The sequence below is a fragment of the Centropristis striata genome, chromosome 10, assembly GCF_030273125.1.
Source record: "Centropristis striata isolate RG_2023a ecotype Rhode Island chromosome 10, C.striata_1.0, whole genome shotgun sequence".
NCBI lineage: Eukaryota > Metazoa > Chordata > Actinopteri > Perciformes > Serranidae > Centropristis > Centropristis striata.
The window spans coordinates 35653687-35676420 of NC_081526.1; the positions used below are offsets into that span (position 1 = coordinate 35653687).

Sequence of the window (22734 nt, forward strand, 5' to 3'; positions counted from 1 at the left end):
AAAAGTGCTCAAAGAAACAAATTCAGTTAATTTCCATTCTTTCTGGCGCATATTCCATGCATTGAGAATAAAGTAACTCTTTGAGTTGGTAAAGTCGACTGGGAGCTACAACCTGATTCTCCTCAACACTCTAATAAATGTCTTAAATAATTCACATCAGTGACATAACAATAGATTTTTATAAAACAATAATTATAGCAGCTTCTACCAAGAATATCTCATTTCTGTGTTGGGGGATTTTAGTTTTGCATCTTAAATATTGAGGTTATTGCTCATTTTCTGAATCAGCTTGTAGCTGCAGTAACTGTTGGATAGAAACAAAGATGGCTGATTGAATCTGTGAACATCTTTACAACTTTACCAACTCAAAAAGTGAATTTATTCTCCACATTTCAAGTTTCCTCCTCATTATTTGTGTCTCTCAGTGGGGGACAGGACACAGTTGTTTGTGTTGTTTATTTGTGTATGAAAAACTTCAGCTCAAATGTTAAATGTTAGTCTGATATATCCTTTGGTGTTTTAATCTCACTGTAAAAGTGACTTATCACACCTCATCTTCCCTGTTGCATCATTGTTCTTTTGTTCTTTTCCTGCGGAAACAATGATCGACACCGCCCACACCACAGAGAAACATCTGAGGCTGCTCTCTGCTCCTCTCACACCGCTACAGTACAAATGTGTGTTTTTTTAGACTCTTAAATTAAAGTTCATGTTGTTCTTTTTAATACAAACAGCCGACACAAACACACAAACTCTGATTATAACTGAATGCAGTCAGAATATCTTCAGTGAGAGCTGCAATATGACCCAGTTCCCTCCAAATGTTGGTGTCACTGTGGTTTGTAATCCACCCACCGTGTGTGTGTGTGTGTGTGTGTGTGTGTGCGTGTGTGTGTGTGCATTTGTGTGTGTGTGTGTGTGTGTGTGTGTGGGTGGATGTGCGTGTGCGTGCGTGTGGCATGTGTGTTTGTGTGTATGGCATGTGCATGTGTGTGTGCGTGTGCATATGTGTGTGTGTGTGTGTGTGTGTGTGTGTGTGCGCATATGTGTGTGTGTGTGCGTGTGTGTGCATGGGTGTGTGTGTGTGTGCATATGTGTGTGTGTGTGTGTGTGTGTGTGTGTGTGCGTGTGTGTGTGTGTGTGTGTGTGTGTGTGTGCGTGTGTGTGTGTGTGTGTGTGTGTGTGTGTGTGTAGGTCTTCCATGCACTCATATACAGGATTTATTTAAGAATATTTGCATGCATATGCATATGCATATGTAATGTTTATATGTGTGTGCATGTGTTTGCAGGCATATCTGCAAGCATGTGTGTGTGTGTGTGTGTGTGTGTGTGTGTGTGTGTGTGTGTGTGTGGGTGGATGTGCGTGTGCGTGCATGTGGCATGTGTGTGTGTGTGTGTGTGTGTGCATGTGTGTGTTTGTGTGTATGGCATGTGCATGTGTGTGTGTGCGTGTGTGTGTGTGTGTGTGTGCGCGCATATGTGTGTTTGTGTGTATGGCAGGTGCATGTGTGTGCATGGGTGTGTGTGTGTGCATATGTGTGTGTGTGTGTGTGTGTGTGTGTGCGTGTGCATATGTGTGTGTGTGTGTGTGTGTGTGTGTGTGTGTGTGTGCGCATATGTGTGTTTGTGTGTATGGCATGTGCATGTGTGTGCATGGGTGTGTGTGTGTGTGCATGTGTACATATGTGTGTGTTTGCATTTGTGTGTGTGTGTGTGTGTGTGTGTGTGTGCATATGCGTGTGTTTGCATTTGTGTGTGTGTGTGTGTGTGTGTGTGTGTGTGTGTGTGTCTGTGTGTGTGTGTCTGTGTGTGTGTGTCATGGTTTCTCAGCTTCACACAGGAAGTGTTCCTATCTGTTTCTCACACTGTCTCGTGTTCAGGTGTGATGTAGAGCAGCAGTGTGTGTGTAGAGCGTTGAGGAGGCTCAGAGTGATGATGAGGAGCGAGATGATGATGATGCTGCTGCTGCTGCTGCTGTGTGTGAGCGACGGAGCGCTCCCACCCTGCTCAGGTAACAAGACGCTTCAGTGACGTGAAACTGCTCAGTCGGAGATTTTTTTAACCAACATCACAACTTTCAGAATGACTCCGAGCGTTTGAGTCTGTCAGAGACGTGGAATCAGATCCTGACATCCGGAGACTCAGAGAGATGAAACAAACCTGACAGCTAATGGATCTTTTCTGTCTTTACTCCAATAATACTGAATGTCTGACTGGATCTATTTATTCTCTTGTCTTTAAAACAGTTAGTGATCCAACATCTGAAGTTTTGCCGTTTTTCTTGTCTTTCGGAGGCTGTAGAGGCTCAAAGTTGTCAGGATATCATGTGGAGAAGCTGCCAAAATAACGCTGCAAATTTAGGCTATTTATTATTTGGCATGGTGATTTTCAAAGCGGTCATGTGACCTCTGATGTCATGATCTCTGAATGAAAATAGGCTCTCCTCTTTACATACAGTCATGGAAAAAATTGTTAGACCACCCTTGTTTTCTCCTTGCTTTCTTGTTAATTTAATACCTGGTACAACTAAAGGTACATCTGTTTGGACAAATATAATAATAACAACAAATTTAACAAACAATTTAAGCTCTTATCAGCTATTTTCATCATATTTGTCCAAACAAATGTACCTTTACTTGTACCAGGCATTAAAATGAACAAGAAATTGAAGAACAAGCGTGGTCTAATATTTTTTCCATGACTGTACATGTCTACTTTATACTCATAACATGCAGTTTAAGGTAAAAATCACATAATTTTGTCCGCTTGTATGTGAACCTTTGTGCACCCTGGGGTCCCTAAACAGTCTGTGAGCTGCATAAATCGGGTCTGACTGGAAAGCTGAGCCCAATTTTCTTAGTATAGTACTAGAATAAATAGAATAAATAGTATAGAATAAATTCTACGGGTACCCATGACTCTCGTCTTTACAGACATGCCCACTTTATGCTGCATACATGCAGTTTAAGGCAAAAAATATGCATTAAATGTGTAATTTGGGCCTATTATTTGTGAATATTTGTGCATCCTGGGGTCCCTAAACAGTCTGTGAGCTGCATAAATCGGGTCTGACTGGAAAGCTGAGCCCAATTTTCTTCATTTGTGATGATGTCAGTCCCCAAAGGGTCCCTTGGGCTCGAGATATCTGAATGAAAATAAGTATTATAAAATAAATAAGTAGTATAGAATAAATTCTATGGGTACCCATGACTCTCCTCTTTACAGACATGCCCACTTTATGCTGCATACATGCAGTTTAAGGCAAAAAATATGCATTAAATGTGTGATTTGGGCCTATTATTTGTGAATATTTGTGGATCCTGGGGTCCCTAAACAGTCTGTGAGCTGCATAAATCGGGTCTGACTGGAAAGCTGAGACTCTTGTGGATTCAATGAGCCCAATTTCCTTTTTTTGACATCATTCATGACATCATGTCTGTCTTTCTGTCTCTCAGTGGGTCCGGTCGTCACGGTGCCACAGCTCAGTAAAGTGTCTGTCTCCTGTCCGCCCGTCCTGTCCAACAGCTCAGAGCTCAGTTACCAACTCCTGTTCAACGGCAGCATCATCAACCAGATCCGCCTGAGTGAGGTCAGTGTGTGTGTGTGTGTGTGTAGGTGTGTGTGTGTGTGTGTGTGTGTGTGTGTGGTATCTGACTGCAGCTCCAGGACTTCACTGCTCTGAAACCTCATGCAGGATTTTGTTAACAGAGACACCTGAGAGACATGAAACGTGACAGAAACATGCAGCCACTGACCACCTGATGGCAGCACTAACTCAGACCTCAGAGGCCTTTAGAGACCTCAGACACCAGACCTGGATCAGTTCGGGTGTGGCCTGTCTCACCCTCAGAGTCCCCCACATCACTGCAGACAACCTGGTCTCACAGGAATCTGTGAAATAGCCACAGATTTGCTTAACTCAAAATCCGTGGAATAGCCACAGAATCACTCAAATTTGACATGGACACGGATTTCGCTACATTGCAAGTTAATGACAGTCATATCCCGTGGCTATTCCAACATACAAAGTTATTATGTACATTCACTGAGTGAATATTTAGAAAATAAAATAAATAAAAAATATTTCTCGCTAGAAATGTGATCAAAATTCATTTTTATGCAGAAACTAAGTCAAAATATTGATTTTTTTCACTAAAAATGAGAGAACTGTCCGCCATGTTTTTTGTTCTGACCGCCGGTACCTTGAAAGTCACGTGACTTGGAACAAACCAATAGGAAAAAATATCCATTGAATAGCCACGGGATATGACTGTCATTAACATGCATTGTAGCGAAATCCGTGTTTACGTGTCACGGAAATTTGAGTGATTCATATATATATACAGTTGAAACCAGAAGTTTACATACACTATATAAAAAGACACATATGCTTTTTTTGCAAATGCACACAGGGCCAAAGACCTTAATTTTTGGAGACATGTCCTGTGGTCTGACAAAACTGTTATCTTTTGGAGTAATGGCTTCTTCCTGGCAGAGTGGCCTTTCAGTCCATGTCTCAGGACTCGTTTCACTCTGGATAATGACACACTCTTACCAGCTTCAGCCAGCATCTTCACAAGGTCTTTTGCTTTTGTTCTTGGGTTGATATGCACATTTTGGACCAAAGCGTGTTCATCTCTGGGACACAGAGCCCGTCTCCTTCCTGAGCGCTATGATGCCTGGACATTCCCATGGTGTTTAGACTTGGCTATAATTATTATAACAGATGAATGTGGCACCTTCAGGCATCTGGAAATATCACCCAAGGATGAACCAGACTTGTGCAAGTCCACAATTCTCTTCCTGATATCTTGGTTGATTTCTTTTGACTTTCCCATGATGTCACACAAAGAAGCAGTGTGTTTCAGGTGTGCCTTAACCCATTGAAGCCTGGAAATCGGATACGTCGTTTTGTAGTATTTGTATAAGCCCTCAAATACTTTTTGAATTTCATTTCTATCTGCTACAGAGGCTGAAAAATCTATTATTTAGTAGAAGCGTTGACACTTCTGTTGAATTTGGAAACTTGAAAACTTCAGGTTTTAGGGGCTGATTTTAAAATCGCCCAGAGGTTTTACAGGAAGTTTTAGGCGTCAATGGGTTAAAATACATCCACAGGTGTGTCTCGAATTAACTCTAATGTTGTCAATAAACCAATCAGAAGCTTCCAAAGACATGACAGCATCATCTGGGCTTTCCCAAATCGTTTCAAGGCATAATAATGTTAGTGTATGTAAACTTCTGACTTTAAAGAAAGTAATAAAAAATGATCTAATTGTCTCCTTCTCTCATTATTCTGGCATTTAGCAAATAGAAATAATTTTGGTAATCCTAACGGACCTAAAACAGGAAAAGTGTCTGATTTCATGTCAGACAGTGAGAAAAAAAGCATATGTGTCTTTTTATATAGTGTATGTAAACTTCTGGTTTCAACTGTAGATACACTACCGGTCAAAAGTTTTAGAACACCCCAATTTTTCCAGTTTTTTATTTAAATTCAATCAGTTCAAGTCAAATGAACAGCTTGAAAGGGTACAAAGGTAAGTGGTGAACTGCCAGAGGTAAATAAAAAAAGGTAAGCTTAACCAAAACTGAAAAATAACGTACATTTCAGAATTATACAAGTAGGCCTTTTTCAGGGAACAAGAAATGGGTTAACAACTTAACTCTATGGAGTCTTGGGCTATTTTGTCCATTTTTGAATCCTTTTCATGTCTTTGTAAGTCATTTTGTGTCTTTTTTTTGTCATTTTGTGACTTTTGGTGTCATTTTTTGTCATTTTGTGTCTTTTTTTAGTCCTTTAGTCCAACATAAAATGTGAATTTGAATCTTTTTTTTTTACTTTCAAAACACTATCATGCTCAATAAAGAATTTTAAATGTTGCAAATGTGCATTCATTTCAGAGTACACTGAGACATTAAACTGCATCATTTTCAATTAAATTCTGGAAAAGTTGGTGTGTTCTAAAACTTTTGACCAGTAGTGTATATATATGACATATAAAGACTTTCTGTGTCCCTGGTGCAGGCTTCGGACTCTGCAGTCAGCTGGTTCTCGGCTCAGTTTGAAGTCTCGGTGAACGTCAGTGGAGAGTTTGTGTGCAGCCGGCTGCAGATTTATCCTCCACCGTACAGACAGGACTGTCTGTCCACCGTCGTCTCCGTCTCAGGTGAGACTCGTCCCTCACTCAGCTGCAGGATTCAGTCTGTGACCTGTTAGAGACGTGCTCTGTCTGTTCTCAGGTGAGCTCGCTGCCAACGACAGCGTCCCTGCAGCCAATCAGAGCGCTCCTCTCAGGTCTTCGTCTGTCACAGAGGAGCTGCTGTGGGCGGGATGTGTCGTTTTATTGGTCTACAGCCTGTCAATCACCTGCATCGCCATCGTTATCTGGGTAAAAAAGAAAACAGGGATTAACCGCTATTAAAAACTATTTTCTACACTGTAAAAAAAGTTTATTTCCAGAAATGTACTGAATTATTTGACAGACTTTTTCTTGTTTTTACTTTTAATACAAATATTAACCATAAAATAAAAGCTGAAATGTGTAAATTAATGAAGATGTTCTTTTTTTAATTAATTAATTAATTTTTTTTTTTTTTTTACAATATTATTAAATTGTTTAATAGTCTATGTAAAAGTGAGTTCTATGTAAAAATGTACAAAGAAATCATAAAAAATCATCATATTAAAGTTAAAAAACACTTTAGTTATTCTACAGTTATTTTTTTATATTATGTTTTTTTTATGAGATTATTTTTAAAGAAATGATCCATAAAATAATGTACAGTTGTTTACTGTTATTTGATGGTAAGTGACTTTTTAACGTTTTTTTTTTTTTTTTTTACAATTCTGTTTTTAATAGTGTAGTCAACGTTGAATCTCTTTTCTTTTTGTTTCCTTCAGAGGAAGATGAAGAGAGACGACGAAGTCTCACACGACTACTTCAACACCCGACCCGGAGGGAGCCGCAAGCCCTGCTGACTTTAACCTGCTGTCAATCACAAAGATAGGAGATTCTTTCTATATGTGTGGAGATGAAACTTGATATCAAACTACATGAAACATATTGAGATTCTAGAGATTCCATAGAATAACACAGGTAATGTGGCATAAATCATAAAAACAAGTTAAATTTCTTAGACAATTAAAACAAATGCAAATAAAATGGAATTTATATATAAATGCTTTTCCAGGTATCCTTAATGTCTTAAAATCAGTTTTCTCCACATATTATACATATTGAAGTATTGTCATGTTTCAAGCCTCTCCTGTCCTCTCCTCTCGGCTCTGTGTAAACAGTTTTTCTGTGAATATTCAGTGAATATTTGTCACACTGCAAAAAAAGAAAAGTTGGGTGAACTCAAAATTTCACGGCAACAAACTTCGATAAAATTTTAAGTTGGACAATTAAACTAAATATTTTAAGTTTTGTTTTTGAGTTTGCTCAACTCTGAATTCTGATTTTTGTCAACTCAACTGTAAGTTGTACTAATTTATAATTTTACATTGTAATAACTTTTAATCCTTACTTCTGCTAACTTCTGCAATGTGCTGAATTGGCACGATTGTAATGCCGCTATGAAATGTCAGCTAATGTTGTGACCACAATTTTGAGTTAGCATTGATACGCTAATGGCTAGTCTTGTAGCTGTAACAAGCAGCGCCGCTAGCATCAGTTAGCTGCTAGCATCAGTTAGCTGCTAGCATCAGTTAGCTGCTAGCTTTCGCTAATGAATTTCACCGCTTTCCCGCATTTCACAACAAAGAAATAAGAGTTATCAGAACTATTGTCCCTTGTTGTGAACCCCAACTTAAAGATATAAGTAACAACAACTCACCAACTTGTTTTTGAGCAGACAACTGGCTTCCTTTGTTGTGCTAACTTACATTATTGCCCTAAATGTCAATAATTTATATTTCCAAGTTTTACCAACTTAAATCACTGTTTAAGGCCAAAAAATACAAGTTGGCTTTTTTGCAGTGCACATGACTGTTGGTCTCAGCTGAATCAATCATGTCTTCACAGTGTCTCTGAGGAGCAGAATTTAATGCTTTTAACAACATTTATCAACATTTTAACACACGTTTTGATCACTTTTTATAACAGAAACTTACAGAACTTATGATATGTTCAAGGACCGTCAGACAGTTCAATGTCTGACAATAATGCCTGTTTTCACAGCTTCTTTCTCTGATAAAATGTGTATTTTTTTTTTAGCAATTTCTCAAAGAAAACATACTTATGAAACTAAAAGAAAAATATTGCATTAACCTTCTGAAATCTCGGGCTATTAGTCCGTTAAAAATATCTTCACCATGCCATGTTGGTATCAGTTTCTATATGTCCTGATAATTACCACTAATTTTGACTCAATTGATCAAAAATTTTGAACCCAAAAGAAACAAAGGAAAAAATAAAATCTGATCTTGAAAATTATGTTTCACACAGAAATGTACATGTTGCAAATATGAACACAGGTTGCAAATATAACATATAAGAGGTAGAATGAGGATAATATCTTGCTCTATATTTTTATACTAAATATATTTGATATTATCTCCAGTTTTACTTGGCCGAATATCATCAAAACAAAATCTGGCATGGAGTTTCAAGCATATTGCTTCATTTTTATGTCTTCACGTCATGGAGAAGTGGTGTGCAGGTGGTTTCATGGACTCTCAAGGGTTAAAAGCAGTTTGCTGCAGCAGAGAAACTTTAAATAATAATAAAATTGAAATATAAAGATTAACAGAATTTATAATGACAGCACAACACAATACATTTCAAAACAGGTAAAAAATAAAAAAGGTATTACACTGTATTAAATTATTCTGTAGTCATTCCATTTTACTTAATATATTTGATGAAATGTATTAAATATAAATGCGTCCTTGATTTTGAGGCAGTTGTTTAAGTAACTTTAATATAAAAATGTTTGAGATAGAATCTACTTATTTTGATCACATTAAATATAATCTTTATGTGTATGTAATTCTAAATCAAGAGAATTTTGAATGAATCCAACACAATAGAATTAGTCCGTTTTTAATTGACAGGCACTTCCTGTTAAGTTGTTATTAACTCAACTTGTAATGTAGTTAGATTTAATAAATAATATTGCGTGCAATCTGTTGCCTCAATTTTATTGAGTAGCTATTGTTTATCTTTTTTTTTACAGTGTATGTATATGTTCTGCAGCTGATTTGTCATTCAATAAAACTATTTAAAAATTATTTTTTGTACATTAATATCCACTAAAAAACATATTTAGATGTTTGTAAAATTTGTGATGAATACATTTTTTTCTGTGTCTTTTATTTAATTTAAAGTATATAATGTTCTTTTTTTGTCTGGAAAAGACAAATATAAAGCTGATATATTTAAATACTGTCCTATTTGAGCATTTAAATTCTTCAGATGTTCACCTATTACGCTGCATGTCCGCTGCGTTATGAATATAAGATGATATTTGAATCATTTATCGTTTATCTGAATGTATCTTCAGTATCGCTGAGACTGAGAAACGTTACCGTGTGCTGGACTGAGAATGAGAGAAATGACTCATTTTCCTTCACCATCAGTCAAATTAGCGAAATGTCTCACGTCGACATGTTTTACTCAGAAATGATGCAACATATTGTGCTGACGGTGCAGATTTTCTGTGATAACATGCATGTTAGACGAGCTGCAGGAAGTCTCAGTGCTCTGCAGACTTCTGGAGCTTTGTGACTTTAAAACGAACAAGTTAACATTTATTTCGTGGAAAAATGAGACGATGTTGTAGCTGATTTGTCTAAATGTAACAAAGAGACAACAGCAGCTCCTCTCTTCTCTTTAAACAACAGACAGAGTGGAAATAAAGTTCAAGTTTCCCACTGTGTCTGAACCAAAAGTCACTTTTTCAGAATTTAAAACTTTGGTAACGCTTTATAATAAGGTCCTTAATAACCATTAATTAACAAGTAATAAGGCATTGTTCTCACTTTAGATCCGGTAGTTGCAGAAAGCATAGTTAACTTATAGTTAACTTATAATAGATGAGCAATAAAGTATATTTTAATATCAATAAGCAAACAGAATAAGATTAATAAAGGCATGGCAAAGACATAATGGGTGGGTCATGGGTGTTTGTAATGCCATAATTAACACTTATATAAGCTTATAAACACACAATAATGTTAATAAGCATCTTGTAAGGACTTACAAGGGCCTTATTACTTGTTAATTAATGGTTATTACAAGGACCTTAATATAAAGTGTTACCAAAACTTTTATAATAATAAAACAGCTGATGTTTCCTTTGTTCCACAACTCATTGAAGGCAAAATAAACTAACAGAAATTAAATATTCCAACACCTATCTTCAGTATTAAACAGAAATACCACACACCACTCCATCAGAAGTTCACTTATTTTATTTGAATGATTGATAGTTTATTGCTTTAAAGATATTTAAAAAAAACAAAAAAAAACATAGGATATATAACGGACAGAAACAAAAACTAACAAATAAAACAAATATTAAAACATAAATGTATCACTCAGTTATTCCTGTTTTATATAATAATTTAACTTTTTGAAGTTTCAGTTGTGTTTTAGTGACACGACAGGAAATGAACTGCAGAAACTAGAAGATTACCTTTTTTGGTCTAAACCTGAACCTGAACCTGAACCTGAACCTGAACTAGAACATGAACAAGAACTAGAACTAGAACCTGAACCTAGAACCTGAACCTGAACTAGAACCTGAACCTAGAACCTGAACCAGAACTAGAATCTGAACCTAGAACCTGAACCAGAACTATAACTAGAACCTGAACCAGAACTACAACCTAAACCAGAACTAGAACCTAAACCAGAACTAGAACCTAAACCAGAACTAAAACCTGAACCTAGAACCTGAACATGAACTAGAACCTTAACCAGAACTAAAACCTGAAACTAGAACCTGAACATGAACTAGAAACTGAACCAGAACTAGAACCTAAACCAGAACTAAAACCTGAACCTAGAACCTGAACATGAACTAGAACCTGAACTAGAACCTGAACCAGAACTAGAACCTGAACCAGAACTAGAACCTAAACCAGAACTAAAACCTGAACCTAGAACCTGAACATGAACTAGAACCTAAACCAGAACTAGAACCTGAACCAGAACCTTAACCTGAATCAGAAGCTGGACTAGAACCTAAACCAAAACTAAAACCTGAACTAGAACCTAAACCAGAACTAAAACCTGAACCTAGAACCTAAACCAGAGCTAAAACCTGAACCTAGAACCTGAACCTGAACTGGTTCCACAGCGATTACCAGCTCTCTGCTGGATCCTGAACCTAGAACCTCCAGGTCTGAGCAGGGAGGCAAACCAGGAAGTGCCTTAAGCTGCATTCTACCAAAAATTCCAGTAGGGAGTGCTAAATTTGGCTGCAAAAATATGTCTGTCCATTTATTTTAATGCAAATTGAGAAAACTTCTCACTTGATTTATTACCTCAGAATTTTTTTCAGGACAACACTATGGTCTCAATCACTAGTAAAAAAAATCTTCTTCAAGACAATTTGATGTCAATAGTTCTAATAATGGCCCCATTTAGAAGAAAATAGAAGATAAAGAATCGTATGATTTGGGGCGGGGCTACCTTTGATTGACAGGTGGCTAACAAGGCCAGCCGTCATCAGGAGAGAAGCAGAACAATGCTAATCCAAGGCAACGTGTCAATAAAGTTATATATAATGTTATATAGATGTTAAGTGAAAATACAGTGAAAGGGTCAAAGTTATGAGACCAAACTGGTAAACGTCTGTTTTTATGACAGTTTATTTGAACGTTTTGTTCAGTAGAAATGTCTTGTTCAGTGTTTGGTCGGACTAACAGACACTCAAAGGAGTCGCTGTTCATTTTTCTGAGGTCAGTAACATACATTTTGTTTTTATTTTTTGCTAGCCATAACTAACATCCCAGTTAATGCTCCAGTTAATGCTAACATGAATTAGCAGCAGCTTCTCTCAGTAAGGTTGAGGTGTAGAGAGGCTGTAGTCAGTGATCAGATCCCTCTCGCTCCGCCACAGTCCAAATATGGTCTGCTTCCTGTATCAGAAACAAGATGGCAACAAGCGTAAAGCTGAACTCAATGTTTCCAACGGGCCACAAACCAACGGGTGACGTCACGGTGACTACGTCCATTATTTATATACAGTTTACGGTCTAAAGCAAAACTTTAACCTCTAAATTCTGCCAACTTCAAGTCTAGTTTTGATCCTCTGATTTGCACTTGAGTCCTTGCTGCATTCTGACAAAACCATCTGAATAAATGCTCATTATGACCAGTTAGTAATGTTGGTCGGCTGCTTGATCTTCATGTAAGGCTCAAATAACGAATATGCTTTGTGGCTCCATTCCTTCTGTTAGTAAATGTGGGTTTTAAAACTTTTAAACTCAGGATGCACATAATCATCAGATTAATAACTGTAACCTGATGATGGTGAAACATTATACATCATCTACTTCTCTCCTTCTGCTGACTCTTCTGTCCCTTTGAGTCTCTTCAGAACCACAAAATATGACATTAAAATATAATTCTCGACCAGAAAATCTCCTGCTTCTTTTTCTACCAAACTTTGCATGCTGGGAAAACCTGAACACAGAATGTTCTGGTGTGATTTGACGTGAACCTGAGCAGAAGAACTCTGACACAGTCAGTCAGAGTGATGGATGTCAGACTGAAAGTGTTTTTCTGCAGACTGACTGACTGACAGCAGCGGCGTGTTTCCGTGTTTCCGCCCAGCAACCTGCTGACTGTAAGCTCAGTCACAGCAACGGTTTCCAGGCAGAACTCAGAAGTGACGTCAGGAACCAGAAGAGCAACATCAGCACTTTCATGTCGTCTGCATGAGAACACATGAGATCTTTTCCACCGTTCAACATGAAACAGCAGAAATCATCTCCAGCACAGCAGCACCTCCTCGTTCTCGCTTTCAGCCTCAGCTCTCCTCCTCCTTTTCGATTCCTCCCCTCTCCTCTCTTCCTCTCCTCTCCCCTCTTCCTCTCCTCTCTTCCTCTCCCCTCTTCCTCTTCTCTCTTCCTCTCCTCTCTTCCTCTTCCTCTCCTCTCTCCTCTCCTCTCTTCCTCCCCTCTCCCCTCTTCCTCTCCCCTCTTCCTCTCCTCTCTTCCTCTCCTCTCTTCCTCTTCCTCTCCTCTCTTCCTCTCCTCTCTACCTCTCTTCTCTCTTCCTCTCCCCTCTTCCTCTCTTCCTCTTCCTCTCCTCTCTCCTCTCTTCCTCCCCTCTCCCCTCTTCCTCTCCTCTCTTCCTCTCCCCTCTTCCTCTCCTCTCCTCTCCCCTCTTCCTCTCCTCCTCTCCTCTCTTATCCTCCTCTCCTCCTCTCCTCTCTTACAGTCTGAAGCTACAGTTGGTACCTTTTTTTTAACTAAGTTTTTGTTATATTTGTTGAATATAGTATATCGGTCCTGTTCCTGATTCTGATTCTGTGTGAAACAAACAGAAGAGTCTCTCTGTCTACCATCCTTATGTCTCCCCACATCGACCCTCATCCTTTCATCCTTTCTTCCTGTCCTCCTCTCCTCCCACTATCTCTCAGCTCTCTTAGCCTCTGAGTCTTTTCGTCAGTGAATGTGCAGCTGTTTGTTTATCATGTGGTTAAAACACAACTGAAACCACATCAGTTCAAACAAACAAAACTTTTTCGCTCTTACCCTTCTCCTACTCTGGGCTTCAAGACGTCAAATGTGTAGTATTTTAATAAAATATGCATCACAAAAGTTATTTAGTTAGTTAGTTTAAGTACTGCACTCTGTTTGAAGACTTTAATAATATTTCAGCACCTCAGCGAGCCTCTGAGACGACAGCCGGAGATTGATTTCTGGGAAAAAGACGAGTAGACAAGGAGACAAGGAGACAAGGTGACATCTCCACCTCACACAACCTCTGAGTCTCCTTTCCTTCCTGCTTTGCTCTGGGCTGAACCTGCTCTCCAGAAATTCTTAAAACAAATATATTTAAATCTATAAAAGAAGAAAATGTCATGTTAAGTATTTACTTTCTGTTACTGGCGTTGTTCCATTTTGATTGATCTCTTTAATGCAACATCATATTATAATAAAATAAAATAGAACAGAAACACAGCAAACAGATTTATAAAAACAAAAAACTAAATAATAAGGCCCAAATAAATATTTCATGTCTGACGGTAAAGGAGGTGGAACCCAGTTCTTCCCCTTTGTTTTCTTTTCTTTTTAACATTTTATCAAATGATATTCCATAACTGTTAGGTCCCCTCCTAAAAATAATAAGGAGAGCAACACAACAACCAAGAGATGTGCAGGAGTCAAAATGAGGTGTAAATTAAACTAGGACATTTATAAAGATGAAAATTTGTGTGTGTGCGCGCGCGCTCGTGTGTGTGTGTGTTTCTCCCTCTATTGTTGGAAAAGGGTGTGAGGAGAACAGACCAATAATAATCTACAATTATGGGTACCAACAATCTACTTATGTTTTCCAAGCTTCCTAAAATAGGTACTTAACTCAGTTATAAATACCAACACAGTGCATTACCCACATAACTATAAATATAAGAGATAATTACCTCAATCCACATATTTGATGAGAGAAAGGATGATGAGGATGCAGCTCAGTTCACAGTTGATCACTACTTTATTGATTACAATGAGTCAGAAATGTGCACCAGATGGACTTTGGATTATATTAAAGCAATTATAAAGCGAGAACAATGCAAGCAAGCTGACTATCATGAACACTATCTATCTGTCTGTGTCTGTGTGGCAGCCACCAATCAGAGCAGAGCAATCAGCCACAGCTGCTCCAGTGGTATGTGATGCCAATGAGAGAGAGAAGAACAGCTGAAAGTTCCCCTCGAACAGAAAGCATTTTTGGCCAAACTGTAGCTCCTATCAGTAAACCACCTTCACTTTGAGCATCCTGAGTTCTTCCTGAACGTCTACATGTGTGTTTTGTGAAGAAAAATGAAGAAATTGTTTTTTTAGAGTGATCAGAAGAAACTGGTACCTCTGCTTTCCTCTAGAAATGTTCCCTCCTTTTTCCAATGGCGGTCTATGAGGCTGTTGGTGCGTGTTGGTGGATCATCTGTGCGTCCTACGCCCAAATTATAGCTAGATAGGAAGAAACCTGGTGAATAGTGTAAAGTGTGCTCTTACAAGCACACTCAATGAGATTTATTTAACGGTGCTTCAACAGAAATTTGCAAATAAGGGTTATAAAGGATGGGAGGACTGGGATGAGGTGGTTGTGCCAAATGACAATTAGTAAAAAAAAACATGGCCTGACTAAACTAGTACACAACAAAACAAACTCATAAATCAAAGACCTAACTGACTTACCTACAAATAGTGTTTAGAAAGAAATACATGTGTGGCACCAACCAATAATCCTAGAGTATGTAAATTAAATTATCCGTGGAGAAAAAGTAGGGTATCAAACTAACCTAACGGCCCAATCTCACCACCACAGAATAAGCACAAACAATTCTCATCTAAGTTGTCCAGCACACAAAACACAGACAAGTCTCACAGACAGAAAGCAAAATAAGGACAAGATGGCAGAGCGGGGATCCTGACAATACGCCTTTTAAACTGGAACACCACCTCTGATTGGCCACCTCCACAGGTGGACATCAGCTTCCCAGGTGGATCCAATCAGGTTTTTAACACACACACACACACACACACACACACACACACACACACACACACACACACACACACACACTGGCTCCAGCCCCCCGCGACCCGGATGCGGATAAGCGGTTAACGATAATGGATGGATGGCTGAAACGTGTTGAATGATTTTTTTTAACTCGAAACCAAAAGTGTTGACTCACTCACATCAACACTGTTTTCTCACATTAAATACATTTTCTATAACTGTGAGCCTACTTAGATAGATACTTTTTATCCATCTTTCTAGCAGAGTTAAATGTCTGAATATAAAAGTCTAAAGATGCAAGATATCTAAATTTAAAGTTATGATCCTGAAGATTTTAATTAAAATAAATACCTGATACGTGATGATCTATCTATCTTTCTATATAGTTATAGAAAGAGATATTTTCCAGACTTTGATGGCTCTGCAAACTAAATCTCTGAGGGAAAATTCAGCAGAAGATGGACAGGAATTCAAAGTAAATGTCACGATGAAGAAGTTTCCACTTGAACAAGTGATTTGAGTCAAAAACTTTCCCCATGTTATCTGCAGAAAAAACAGAACAAAGACATTTCTTTAATTTCTGAAGATGTCAGGCTGATCTCAGAACAAACCTGGAGCAGCTGGGCCTGATTCTATTTTACTATATTTAAATTTGAAGAGATTGAAGAATTGAAACATTGTTTTTTGTAGCTTTTTTTCTGCTGATTTCTTTCTTTAATTTTCCGACCTGTATCTCTATTAATACTGCCGAGACTTTGGTGGTTTAGTAAAATTACTGAATCTGCTCGTTGTGAGTTTTCCTGCAGAACCACAGCCGGTTCAGCTCGCCGTCTCTCTTTACCGGCATACACAGCGTCACTTCCTGTGGTGCCACACAGTTTCCATGACAGCCGTGCACAAAGCTGCACTATAAAGGCCACTTTCAGTGTTTTTACTGTATTTTAATGAACCTGCTCAGTGTGTTGCTGCTGCTGTGTGACTCTGCAGGATGTTCCTCACTCACTGTGTGACTCTCTGGATGCTGCTGGCGCTCCAGAGCCGGCCGGCCAGCCTCACCGGTGAGCATCAACACACTTTTTATTATTTAATTAATATAATGGGACATTTTTTTGTTTTATTTACAGTATCATTCATTTGCTATTCACTTTTTTTTTTAAAAACATTTTTAATTAATTAATTAATAATTAATTAATTAATTTAAGGTAAAAAAAATATTAGATATGAATTAAAGCTTAATTTTGTTTTATTATATATTTTTTAAATTTTTGTTATTTTTATTAAAAAAATATTAATGGAAGCTGGAATCTGTACAACTTTAAATTTAAGGTTAAAAAAGGAAAAAAAAATAATTTTAGATTGAAATGTTTTTTCATTATATATTTTTATATTTTTGCAGCATTTTAGAAAAATATGTTATTTTTATTTAAAAAATATTAATGGAAGCTGAAATCTGTACAACTTTAAATTTAAGGTAAAAAAAAAAGTAAAAAAAAATTTTTTAGATTGAAATATTTTTTTATTATATATTTTTATATTTTTGCAGAATTTTAGAAAAAATATACTGTGACTAAAGAAGTAAATTATTTTTATAAAAATTATCAATGGAAGCTGAAATCTGTAAATTAATATAATGGGTTATTAAAGGGGATTTTCAGTATTATTCAGTTGCTTTATGCTATTGAGTGTTAAACAGTTTCACTGTTCACAGTGAATTCTATTTAAACTTTCTGTTTATTTTTTTCAAAGTAAAACTTATAATTTAAGGTAATTTAAAAAATCTAAAATAAAATAAAATAAAATAATAATTTTTAAGATTAATTCAATTCTTAACACGTCTGGAGATTTAACAAACATTATGTGAAAACTGAATTATTTTTATTTTAAAATATATTTTTGCAATTTTTTTCTTTTTGGAGAATTTTAGACAAATAATCTGTGTCAAAAAAGTAAGCAATTTTTTTTTTTAATTAAAAATATTATCCATAAAATGGAAACTTAAATCTGTAAATGAATATAATGGGACATTAATTAGGATTTATTTCTTTTTACAGTATTATTTAATTGCTTCATGGAATTTTGAATTCTAAATTACAGTGAAAAGAAATAAAAAAAAATACACATATTGCAGAATGTTAAATTAAGGAAACTTTCTGGTTTTTTTTTTCACAGTTAAACTTTAAATTTAAGGTAAAATAAATGTAACTACAGTGAGTTCAGACCTTTCTTACAAGATTCCACAAATAATATGTGAAAAGTTTATTATTTATTATTATTATTTTTTTCCAGAATTATATGAAAAACATTCTGTAACAGCAGCAAAAGAAAAATCATGTATTGTTTTTCTTATTCTTTTTTTTCCTATCATTTCGTAAACTGACAACTAAGTGATTTTGTGGTTATTTCCTGTGGAATTTAATGCACAACAGTAACTGAACAACAGTTAATAAACTCTACAATTATTCAAACAGTGAACACAATAACTGCAGAATATTTCCTGAACATTACATCAACGTATTTGGCTTCTGCTGTTATATTTTGGAACTTTTAATACAGTTATCTGTATTTTTCCTCATACACTCTTCATAGGATTCAGAATAAAGTTCCCCTGTGGAGCTTTGGTGACCTCTAGTGGAGATCTGTTAGAAAGCAGCTGCTTTAATTCAGCTTCAAATAAAACAATCCAGAATGTGACAGGAAACTAAGTTCAGAATATTCACACACACAGAATAATATTGGTATCAATATATTATTTCAGCTCTCAGAGAGAAAGCCCCTTTTATCACTGACACCTTTTCTGAACATTTAAATATGCATGTGATGCATTATCTAATGCTGAATTTAAGAGTAATCTACAGACACAAACAGACAAAGTGAAGTAAAAACAAACAGTTAAATATGTGTTTTGGATTTCAACTCATCTGAAAGAAACAAAATGAAAAAACATCCTGTCCTGCCAGTAAATCATGTGAAAATTACAGTAAAAAGTGTGTAAAACTGTCATAGAACTGAACCGGAAATTGTTCATTTTGGGTAAAAATGATGTATTTCTGCGGTGGTGTCCTGTTTTGTTTACCTGTGTACAGTAGCATTATTATTACCATACCTTATTACCTTATTAAGAAGTCAGTTGGTTTCCTTTAAACCACAATGCTTCAGCTTTTATTGTGTTAAACACAGGAAGTGACCTGTGGATTTTTCAGTTTTTTTGTAGGTCGAGCTGAGTAACAAAAAGTTATGAAATTCATTATTTTTCAAGTTTTATTAGCCATCAATCACCATTTTAATATTGTCAACCTGCACTGTAAAAAAAGTTATTTTCCAGCAATTTACTGTATTTACCAATTTGTTTTTGCTGTGTATTGTTTAACCCTTTATAGGGCTATAAAGGCACTCCTGGAAATTGAAAGTGTCAACCCTGAAGTGTTATTGGAGGATATTACAAGACTTTTTGCAAAATGTTTCATTTTTAAATTGCAAATCGAGGTCAATTGAGTCATTATTATTATTATTATTATTATTATTATTATATTTATTATAGTCTCTTTCCCACAGCAACCCTAAATAGACAATAACACATCATCTGCATACATCACCACTTTATCTTTTACCTTTAAACTGTTTTATTATCTTTTTAGACTACTTATTACATATGCGTAATGTCTGAATGTCTTTTTTAAAGCACCTTAAATATGAGAAGCGCACATACATTTAGTTGTATCCTTTTTTAATACAATGACATTAAAGTAAAGCTTGAACCTTCTATGATTTACTGAAGCTCAAGTTACCAAATATGGTTCTTTGCCTGATAAAGGGTTAAAAACATAAATCTGTATGTATGTATACATGTGTGTGTGTGTGTGTGTGTGTGTGTGTGTGCATGTATGTATGTGTGTGTGTATATATATATGTATATTTTATTTTTATTTTTCGTTTTTTATTATTGTTTATCTGGCTACTGTTCACCCCTCCTGTTTTTCTTTGAGGGGGAGAGAGTTGTATTTTCTCATTATCATTACTATTTATTGTTTTTTGCTTATTTTATGTGAATATGACTCTCTGGTTCGGGGGCCTGGGGTTGTTCTAAAAGGGGGTAAATGGGTGAATTGTACCTTTTCTGATTGAATATATGTATGTATTATGTCCTGACAACCCAATAAAGATATATATGAAAAAAAAAACATAAATCTGCAGGTGTGAGGTCAGTCTGGCCTTTGCTCTTTGGATTCAGTTAATAACGGGGAGGCCCCTCACCTGTCCCTGTCTCACCTGTCCCTGTCTCACCTGTCCCCTGCTGTCCTCCCCTCCAGTTTTGAAGGTGGTGCAGCCCTACAGAGTGGAGAGCACTAATGGTACGGCCCGGGTCCAGTGCATCATCCAGCCCCAACCCTCCTTCCACCACATCACCTCATCAGAGTCCTCCTACCCCCACCCCGACCCAGAGGAGCTCAGAGTCACCCTGCTGAGAGGACTCAAGGGAAACCAGCCACTCTGCTCCGACATCCTCAACTTCACCGAGCAGAGAGAGGGAGGAGAGGAGAGAGAGGGAGGAGAGGAGAGAGAGGGAGGAGAGGAGAGAGAGGGGCAGGTGAGTGTGTCACAGTGTTACATTAAAGCTCCTGAAACGTTCTTGATACATCAAAACGCATATTATTCTTTAAAAGATCAGCAAAGATGCACAGTTTAATGTAGAAAAAAACTAGGAATTTTCAGATTATCAGAGTTTGAAGCTCTCCATTAGAAAAAGTGACCAAAATTTGTGTTAAAATGTTGATATTTGTCATTTAAAATAAAGCGTTTGCACTAACCAGATCCTGTTAAAAACATTAAATTCTGCTCATCAGAGACACTGTGAAGACATGATTGATTCTGCTGAGACCAATGGTCACGTGACAAATATTCACTGAGAATCTGTTTACACAGAGCAGAGAGGAGAGGACAGGAGAGGCTGTTTACACAGAGCAGAGAGGAGAGGACAGGAGAGACTGTTTACACAGAGCAGAGAGGAGAGGACAGGAGAGACTGTTTACACAGAGCAGAGAGGAGAGGACAGGAGAGGCTGAAAACATGACAATACATGACAATATATGTTCAATATGTGGAGAAAACAGTTTTCTACAACATTCGAGACACTTTCACTTTCTTTTTTTCCTGTTTTTCGTCATTCTAACTGTTTTTCTGCACAAAGACATGTTTGAGTTGTTCCCATTTCCAGCCATGATTGTTCTGATTCCACAGAGCTGCAGGACTTATAGGTTTTATACCTGTGTGTGTTTCAGGTGCAGTGCTCTGCTCAGGTGAGGGAGGGTGCTGTGGAGGTGACGGTGTCCGGACTGAGACCCTCAGACACAGACATGTACCGCTGTGAGATCGAGGTCTTCTACCCTCCTCCGTTCCTGCGGCTCACCGGAAACGGCACCCTGATCCACGTGCTCGGTGAGACGGAGACCTGCTGACACCCTGAACACATCGTCCACATGTCCCTCTGTCTGACTGTCTCTTCTGTCCTCTGTCCACAGGCAGCGCAGGCTGTCCTCAGCCTCAGAGACAGGTTGCAGCTCGGGCTGGTGAAGGAGAGGAAGAGGAGGGTGAGGAGAGGACGGAAACTGTTCCTGTCCCAGTGCTCGTACTGGTCATACTGGTCATATGTGTCCTCAGCATCATTGTCTACTTCCAGGTCAGAGCACAGATGTTTCATTTTCTCATTTTATTCTTATTATTTAGTTCAACTATTAGTGTGCACATAGTGTGCTTCATTAAGGGCCCTAAACTGTTTTATTAAGGGCCCTAAACTGCACCATTAAAGGCCCAAAACTGCATAATTAACCCTTTATCAGGCAAAGAACTATATTTGGTAACTTCAGGTAATATTTCGAGAAAAAAGTTCCAAATTTACTAGAAAAAAAGTTGCAAATTTGAGAGATTTAAAGTGGCAAATCTGCACAAAAAAAGATTTACAAGAAAAAAGTGGGAAAAAAGCAACTTTTTTCTCCCAGATTCACCAAATTAACCCTTAATAGGGCACTCATTGAAATACTTGCAAATTCCAAATTTCAACCCGAGAGAATATTGGAGGACATTGCATACAGCCAGAATGTGTAAAAAAAAAACATACGAAAATAATATTTTGAGAAAAAAGTCAAGTCTCCCAGATTCACCACTTTAAATCTCTTAAATCTGCGACTTTTTTTTCTTGTAGATTTGCCACTTTAATCTAGTAAATTTGCAACTTTTTTCTCGAAATATTACCTGAAGTTACCAAATATAGTTCCTCTATAGGGTTAAGGGTCTTAAAATGCTAAATTAAAGGCCTTAAACTGCTTAAAAAGTATTTTAAAAAATACACAAATGTCTAAAGTTTCTGAAACCAAATCACAGCATGATTTTTCTATGCTGTTCTGAAGGTCTTGCTGTCTGAATGTGGGATTCTAGAGGGAGTTTATACATTTGTGTCATAAACTGGATGTAACATGTTCTGTCCTCACTGCTGTTACAACAAATACAACAATAAAGTTAACCATCATGTTATGTGTGTGTGTGTGTGTGTGTGTGTAGGCTGTGCAGTGCCAGCAGTCGAAGCGGGAGATCAGGCGGATGCCCGCCATGTTCCAGAAGATGGATGCGGCTGCATTTTCATGTTGAAACTTTGCATGAAAACCAGATATCTGCACCACTGATGCTATACTATAAATATATACTGACCTCTGCTGTGATTGAGTTTTTTAATCTCTTTTACCACAGCTGTAGCAAACTACCAAAATGATATTTTTGGTACATGTTTTCCTTTTTGTATTTTACTTATTAAGTATAAAAAATAATGTTTACGTTGTTGTAAACACAGACGATATTAAAAAGCTACAGCTTATGTGAGTACAAACAATTTGTTTGGCTTTGAATCATTAAAGTGCTTTATGGCTTTAGAGTTATTCACATGTGAATTTATTGTTTCCTGATTTCTGAATATTTTGTTGCCATTGCAATGTTTAGAAAATATTCATGTTGGATATTTCCTTAAAATAAAGTTCCTGAACTTT

General features: G+C 37.0%; 2 protein-coding genes across 2 annotated transcripts; both read left to right on the forward strand.

Moving 5' to 3' along the window:
- Nucleotides 1-601: 601 nt before the first annotated feature.
- LOC131978649 (uncharacterized) lies at nt 602-7396 on the forward strand. Its single transcript, XM_059342358.1, has 6 exons — nt 602-669; nt 1883-2013; nt 3458-3591; nt 6031-6172; nt 6246-6394; nt 6907-7396. Exons 1-6 carry the CDS (start codon nt 602-604, stop codon nt 6982-6984), a joined length of 702 nt encoding a protein of 233 aa, XP_059198341.1. The 3' UTR covers nt 6985-7396.
- Nucleotides 7397-16691: 9295 nt separating this feature from the next.
- Nucleotides 16692-22734, forward strand: cd28 (CD28 molecule). Its single transcript, XM_059343569.1, has 6 exons — nt 16692-16743; nt 18768-18788; nt 20011-20250; nt 20978-21136; nt 21220-21377; nt 22256-22734. Exons 1-6 carry the CDS (start codon nt 16692-16694, stop codon nt 22340-22342), a joined length of 717 nt encoding a protein of 238 aa, XP_059199552.1. The 3' UTR covers nt 22343-22734.

Bases quoted from the DNA above. Each gene is read 5' to 3' on its own strand.
- LOC131978649 (XM_059342358.1), top strand. From the start codon at position 602: ATGATCGACACCGCCCACACCACAGAGAAACATCTGAGGCTGCTCTCT. The intron at 2,014-3,457 runs GTAACAAGACGC...TCTGTCTCTCAG, and splicing joins AGCGCTCCCACCCTGCTCAG to TGGGTCCGGTCGTCACGGTG. The intron at 6,395-6,906 runs GTAAAAAAGAAA...TGTTTCCTTCAG, and splicing joins GCATCGCCATCGTTATCTGG to AGGAAGATGAAGAGAGACGA.
- cd28 (XM_059343569.1), top strand. From the start codon at position 16,692: ATGTTCCTCACTCACTGTGTGACTCTCTGGATGCTGCTGGCGCTCCAG. The intron at 16,744-18,767 runs GGCCGGCCAGCC...GTGGTGTCCTGT, and splicing joins GCTGCTGGCGCTCCAGAGCC to TTTGTTTACCTGTGTACAGT. The intron at 18,789-20,010 runs GCATTATTATTA...CCTCCCCTCCAG, and splicing joins TTGTTTACCTGTGTACAGTA to TTTTGAAGGTGGTGCAGCCC.